The sequence below is a fragment of the Arachis hypogaea genome, chromosome 3 (genome assembly GCF_003086295.3).
Source record: "Arachis hypogaea cultivar Tifrunner chromosome 3, arahy.Tifrunner.gnm2.J5K5, whole genome shotgun sequence".
In the NCBI taxonomy this organism is placed as follows: Eukaryota; Viridiplantae; Streptophyta; class Magnoliopsida; order Fabales; family Fabaceae; genus Arachis; species Arachis hypogaea.
Genome location: NC_092038.1, coordinates 63,137,938 through 63,145,143, shown reverse-complemented (window position 1 = coordinate 63,145,143; position 7,206 = coordinate 63,137,938). Strand labels below are relative to the sequence as shown.

The 7,206-nt window shown below is 38.9% G+C and overlaps 1 protein-coding gene across 1 annotated transcript; it reads right to left on the bottom strand.

Annotated features, from left to right (window-relative positions):
- Window positions 1-1,342: 1,342 nt before the first annotated feature.
- Window positions 1,343-2,895, bottom strand: LOC112790660 (ornithine decarboxylase). The gene has a single exon (XM_025833172.3). It carries the CDS (start codon window positions 2,752-2,754, stop codon window positions 1,483-1,485), a length of 1,272 nt encoding a protein of 423 aa, XP_025688957.1. The 5' UTR covers window positions 2,755-2,895; the 3' UTR covers window positions 1,343-1,482.
- Between the last annotated feature and the right edge of the window lie 4,311 nt (window positions 2,896-7,206).

Genomic DNA, 7,206 nt, shown 5'->3' with positions numbered 1-7,206 from the left:
GTCACTTGAGATTAAGCTTTATGTTATAATACTAACTCTTAAGTAACGCTGGCACATGCCATTAATTGATAGTGACTTGTAAAGAGAATTTCTTTTATTAGTGGAGCAGAAGTTGTTCTTTGAATACATAATCTGATTTTATTTATTTTATATTCTAGGAGGATCAAGCTTTAGCTAAGGAGGCAGCTGAAACAGTGGTTTTGGTCATTGATGAGGAAGGTGTGGAGTCACTCATATCAGAACTTGTGAAAAGTGTAAATGAGCCAAAGCTGCTTTGGTCTTCAGACAAAAACAGTTTTCTTGTTCTTCGAATCACAAATTTTGACTTTTTCTTTTATTGCAGCTTTAATGATATCTATGTTGTATTTTTCAAATAATAAATTTTATTTTTTTGTTAACAAATATGATAAAAATTTATGTATGTTGGATTGGTTAATTTAAAATTATATATTAATTTTGCAATATTTAATTAAGAAGATTTATAGGCAAGTATAACCATAAGTATTTTGATCCAACTTATACTCATATTTTTGGCTATTGGCACGCTTTTTAACCGTAGCCATATCTTCTCGTAATCCTCTATCGGCACGCTTAAAAAGCGTAGCTATATATTCCTCAATCGGCACGCTTAAAAAGCGTAGTCATATCTTCCTCTATCGGCACGCTTTTGAAATGTAGCCAAAACCATTTCACTGGGCACGCTTCTGGAAGCGTGGCGATATGTGCACTTTTTGGTACGCTTTTCAAGTGGCAAGAGATGTAAGCGTGCCAATAAAAAAGTGTGTCAATAGATCAACAAAATCGTGGCGATAGAGCAATCGAAACGCTTGCAAATGTGACCCTTTCAAAAGCGTGCCGATAGCTCAAAAAGCGTAACGAAAAGCTATCAGCACGCTTTTTTGCATTTTTTGGCACACTTTAAAAACGTGATAGAAAGCTTATTTTCTTGTAGTGTACTTAATAAAATTCCAAATTATAGTAAGGATACTTGCCTCCATTAGATGTAGATCCGTCCCTGGTTGCACCCATGCCAATATAATATCATGAAATATTATCTTTCTCAAAGCCAAGACAAAACGAGTTGAAACTAATAAATAAAAATTTGTCATGATATCTCATGTTATATGAAATTTTATTCTTTGACGAAAATTATTGTTGGTGATTGGTAAAGAATGGTGATGCTTTTTGAAATTAAATTTGACGAATGATATTCATTCAGATGCATTAACAAATGCAATGTTGTACTATTATCAATTTTAATTTCTTACCCGTAACTTTGGTCATCAAATTAAAAAGAAAGATAAAAAAAAAAAAACAAAAAGGAAAAAAAAACACACACATAGATGCAAACTGAGATTGAGAACCTCACGCTACTACTTTTGTTGTAGACGTATAATTCAAAATTACAAAATATAGATCTTGTTGTAGCCTATCAAGTTAATCTAAGTCATATGGATGAGAACTCATAACTAAGTCTTTTCCCTAGGCTATAGGAGTTGAATATACAAGGTAGGTAGTGATGGCTGAAGCACTAAACCCATTGAAATTGCTCCCTGCAGCGGTGGTATAAGCACCCATGTTAGGGAACACAAGCCAGTCATTCGCATGCAGCTCGGGAAGCTGCGTGTTCCTCAGCACCGTATCAAGCGAATCACATGTGGGCCCAAACACAGTAGACGAGAATGTTTTCGAGTCTTTAAAGCACATGGGAACCATATTCTCACCGCACATAACCAGAGGCCTGCACGTGACGGTTGCAAAGTCGAACATTATGCAGTTAAAACTCCCGTAAATCCCATCGCTAATCCAATACTCCCTCAACTCTCCCCTCACGCGCTTCCCAATGATCTTTGTCGCGAACGTAAAAGCCGTTTCCGCAAAGTAACGGCCTGGTTCTCCAATTACCGTTATGCCCTCTTCGTTTCCAAAGTTGGATTCAAGAGCTTTGTTCACGTGCATTGCAGCTGCATCGAACCCTGGGCCAGATGTGAAGCCTCCACCAATATCCAGCACGTGCATTTTAGCCATGCCTAATTGAGAAGCCATTTCAAAAACTCCTTTAGCGGCAGCGATGGCGCCATGGTAGGCTCTCGAATCGGCATCTCCACTACCGATGTGGAAGGAAACTCCGATGACCTTCAAGCCTGCATCGTTTGCGGCTTGGAGGAGCGTCGGAACTTCCTCCGGTAGTGCGCCATATTTGCGACCTAATGCACATCGCGCACCACCATCTTCTGGAGGTTTTATGCGGAGAAGAAGCTCGCATTCAGGGTGCCATTTTCGGATCTTTTCAACCTCATATTCTGAATCAAAGGTTGTTACGTTGACACCGACGCTAGCGGCGTACTTAATGTGCGACTCCGATTTGCATGGATTAGCGTAGATGATGCAATTCGGCGAGACGCCGAGGGACAAAACTGCTTCGATCTCTGATTTGCTGGCGCAATCGAAACTCGAACCCATCGCTGCTAATGATCCAAGCAAGGACGGGTCAGGGTTGCACTTTACCGCATAGAACGGTTGAACCATTGGAAGCATCGTGCGCCACTTGTCCATGAGGTCCATAACTACCCCTAAATCGAGAACCATGAACGGCGATTCCGTTTCTTGTTTGTCATGAATCACAGATTGAATGTAACCAAAGATTCCATCGCCTTCGGAGGACAATGAAGTTACTGGTTTGCTCTTAACGCCTGACGCAGTAAGAACGGGGTTGAGGCTCAAAGAATAGGGCTGGGCAACAAGTGTAGGCATTTTTAGCCTCCCTTTGTAGCCTTACCCCTTAATAGTGTAAAGAATGACCACAATATATGTGCGATTTAACTTGAGACGTTGAAGAACATAATGATCAAGCCATATTTATATACATAGTTAGAGCCTAACTAGCTAGGCTAAAATTAAATGGAGGTGCATATGATGCTTCCGTCAGAACCACGAGAAAGTAGTGCTAATTATTTTGTAGTTTAATACTCACCCTCTTATTAATAATTAGCATATTCATATAGCATATTATTATCCCTCTTGTAAACACAAATATTTTAAGCATTAATCAAATATATTGATGGATGTAACGAGCGGAAGCGAACTTCTTTCTCTAAGGTTCTGTTTTCTAACTATGTATCTAAAGGTGCCCATGGCTTAAAGAAAATAGAAACGACTTTTTGGACAAATAAATTAGGAAGAAAAATTATTTTAGCCAATAATTGTTTGGCTTTTAAATCCCAAAAACCAATTAAATTATTTTTTACGGTAAAGTCCAACTAAATGGTCTAGTTGTTCATTGGTCCAAAAAAAATTACCTAAACAAAAGTGTCATGCATTTCTTCTTTTTTTGTTGTTATAACATTTATTATTTTTTTTCTTTTGGCTACTATTTTTTTTCTACTTCGTATTTTTTCTATTTTGCTTCTTCTTTCTTTTTCTTCTTCATCTTTTTTATTTTATATTTTTATTAGTTTTTTCTCTTTTATTCTTTGTTTTTAGAAAGAAAAACAAAAGAAACTAAGAGAAATAGAGAAAGATGAGGGAGAGATACAAAAATCTTTATGTTATAATTTGTAAATAATTTTATATTTTCTTTCAAAGTTTCTATGTTTATTACCAAATAGGAAAAACAAAAAAATAAAAGAAAAAGTTGCAAAATTCTAAAAAACTTTAAATTTATGAAACTGGACACATAAATTTATGAGATTGGACATAAAATAACTACATAAACAAAATATAAAAGGAGAAATAAAAAATAAAATTGCACCTCATTGTTGTAGCAATTTCCAAAATTTTTACTATATTTTCATTCCATAGGTATATTTTTTTTACTTGATTTTTTTACTGTTTACTTGATTTTATTATTTGTGCATCTCTGTTCTTATTATGCTCAACCCATTTTTCTGAAATCTTCTTCAACAAAATGTCACTATTCTTATCTTCTTCCCTCTTATTCATTTTAGTATTTATTTGTCCAAAAAATATCTTTATTCAAAAAATCCATTTTTCCTTTTGGAAATTTTTTCGTATTCTCCTTTTAATAACAGTGGCACTACATGTTTATTTTGATTTAGGAAAATAGTGCAAAACAAACCCTCTTCTAGCTAACTATACTGGAGAACCCCGGTACGGGTTGTGAGATGGATCGTGAACCTGTGGGTCGAAACAATGGTCAGATCATCTGACATGGAGCAATGGGTTGGTACCTGCAAAGATACTTCGATGTTCAAGTCAGAATGGATCTGAGAGGTATAAGGTGTGTAGAGTGAATGACGTACCTAAGGAGGCCTGGAGCTCTCCTATATATAGGCGATGGTAATTATCTTATCTTATCTTATTTGGTTAAGATAAGGGAGGTATTCAAATTCGAATCTTGGTTAAAGAGCCTAGTAGGCCAGTTCGGGCCTTCTAGAAGAGGGAGGTGGGTTGAACCGGGATAATCGGGTTGGGAGGCTGCTCCAAATGTAGGATCCGTGGGCCAGATCCATAACAATTACCCCCGCAGTGGGAAAGCGAGCAAGGTCGGTCTTCGTCGCTGGAGGTCGTTTGCCTGCCGTCTAGTGGCTTTTATCGGGGTTTTCGAGTCTATAGGAGGATGCCAGGTCTCGGGTGGTTGGTTCAGGGACCACGCTCGTGGGCAGATGATCTCGGTGCCACACCGAAGGGGGGGTTATTGCTTATGCCGGATTAGGTCTTATTTTCGAGCGTCTTATCATATGCCCGTTACCCTTCCCGAAGGGGATTTTGCGTGTTTCAATGCGTCATAATGGCATTAAATGCGAGGGGACGTTTCATTCTTTTCACCATGACCTTTATTTTCGAAAACGCTTTAGTAACTCTTTATTTCTTTTCATTTCCCTCTCTTTGGGTTCACTTCTCTTCCTCCACCTTTGCTATCAATCGAACCGCTTCGTCTTCTGCTTTTGGTGTTCTTGGTTCTCTCTATCATTCGCGCGTTGGTTTTGTGTTCTACTTCGACTCGGTTTTAGTTGTATCAGGTTGGTGTCCTTCTTTTTTGTTTTTATTATCTTTGTTTATTTTTACTTTTCTTGCATGTGCTGGGATTGTCGCTCTTTTTTCTTTGCTTTTTAGTATTGAGTTTTGGATAGCGCTCGTGGTGTTTATTTTGGGGCGGGTGAGCACCATTATTTTTAGGCGTAGCTTGTGGTAGATGGTGGTAATTTTCATTTTCTCTATCATTTCTCGCCGTGTAGCTTTAGTGTGCTGATGGTGGTGCTCCTCCTATTTTAGGTATGTCTAGCACTAGAAGGAGGGCTGAGGGTGTGAGTGCTCCGATAGCTCCGGCCAGGGGCATTCCTTCTCTTTATTCATGTTTGGGGGTGTCGTCTCAGATGACGGATGTGGATCTTCAGTGGCTCCGCGACCAGGGGGCAGTATGTGGGGTGGTGATGCTGAGCGTCAATACGAGCTCGCCTTCCCTGGGGTCGATGAAAGGGTTTGTTACTTGAATCTCGACTCGCCGACCGTCCTGGACTGGATGTGGGTCTTTGAGTTGATGTTTACTTGACTTAGAGTGTGACTCCCTTTTTCACTCTTTGTTCAGGCGTTGCTGAGCCAGTGTTCCGTGGCGCTCTCTCAGCTTCACCCGAATAGTTGGGCGGCGATGCGTACATTTGAGATTGTATGTGAGTATCTGGAGCTTCCAATCTCCATTAACGTCTTTCTTTACTTTTTGTTGTGCACTTTGCCAACCAAAGAGGGGAAACATAAGAAGGGGTATATATCGTTTAGGGCTCAGACCCATCGATGTATATTTGGCTTATATGAGGACTCCTTCCATGGTTTTAGGAGAGAGTATTTTTAGGTGCGCCCTGCTCGGGGGCACCATCCTTTTTGGTTGACGCTAGAGGGGGAGAGCCGGTTTTCGACGTATTGGAACTTTGGTGCTAGGCCGTCGATTTTGACGAAGGTTACTTACAAGGGTTTGTTGGAAGACAAGGACAACGCTGGTGTCCTTTGGTACCTTTTCGGGGAGCGTCCTTTGAACCCCCAGGACATTTTGGGAGACCCCGTGGCCTGCCAGACTTATTGATAAACCCCGTTTTTAGGGTTTATCTTGTGATGAATTTAGAGCATTTTGTTAATCTTTCTTCACATTTATTCAATAAAATAGCATAGTTTCATGGTTGTCTCTTAATTTGTGCTTAAATGTGAAAACATGCTTTTAGACCCTTGACTTCATAATTTTAATCTTCCTTTAATTCCACTAGATGCCTTGATATGTTCGCTAGTGATTTCAAATTGAAAAAGGCTAAGAATGGATCAAAGGAGTGAAGAGAAAGCATGCAAAGTGGAGAAATCATGGAAAGCTAAAGATTTGGGATACGTCCATGGACGTACACGTGCACTAGACACATACGCGTGGATTGTAAAAACACCATGGACTCGCACGCGTGCTGTACGCATACGCGTCGGTGCTGGCACGTGATTTTTAAGTGAAATCGTGCCTAGCAAATTCACAGAGGCTGTGGGCCCAGTTTGGAACCAACTTTGGCGCCAAAATGCTTAAAAGGACCAAGGATTGAAGGGGAAGGCATGTTTTGATGATTATGAGTTTGATCTAGTTTTAGTGTTAGTTTTCTAGAGAGATAAGCTCTCTCTTCTCTCTAGAATTAGGATTAGATTTAGGTTAGAATTTCTTAGATCTAGGTTTTAATCTTTGCTTTTCATCTACTTCTACCTTTCAATTCTACATTTATACATCTTGTTCTTCTATTCTCTTGTTGCAATCTCCTTTAATTTGTTTTCATACTTTGTAGTTGATCTACTCTTGTTCCTTTTATTTTCTTTTAATGCAATTTAAGGTAATTAATGTTAATTGTGATTTCCTTAATTGCTGTTGTTAATTCTTTGCAATTGATTATTGTTAGAATTCATTCTCTTTGTCAATTTACTATGCTTCTTTTTTGTGCCTTCCAATTGTTTGATAAAATGCTTGGAAGGATGTTAGAGTAGAATTTTATGTTCTTGGCTTGAGATGGTAACTTAGGATCTCTTGAGTTACTAATGCCCAAGTGATTGATGATTGGTAGCCGTTGACTCTAGCCTTCATTAATTCAATTAGTGGATAGCTAGGACCTATAGACTTGGATTGATATAGCTCATTTGACCTTCCTTTACTAGTTAGAGGATGATTTAATGGGATTGATCCTTGCAATTACCATGTTGTGATTAGTGATAGGGATAGAGATCCTTGACCAC

Coding starts and splice junctions, on each gene's coding strand:
- LOC112790660 (XM_025833172.3), bottom strand. CDS start 2,754: ATGCCTACACTTGTTGCCCAGCCCTATTCTTTGAGCCTCAACCCCGTT.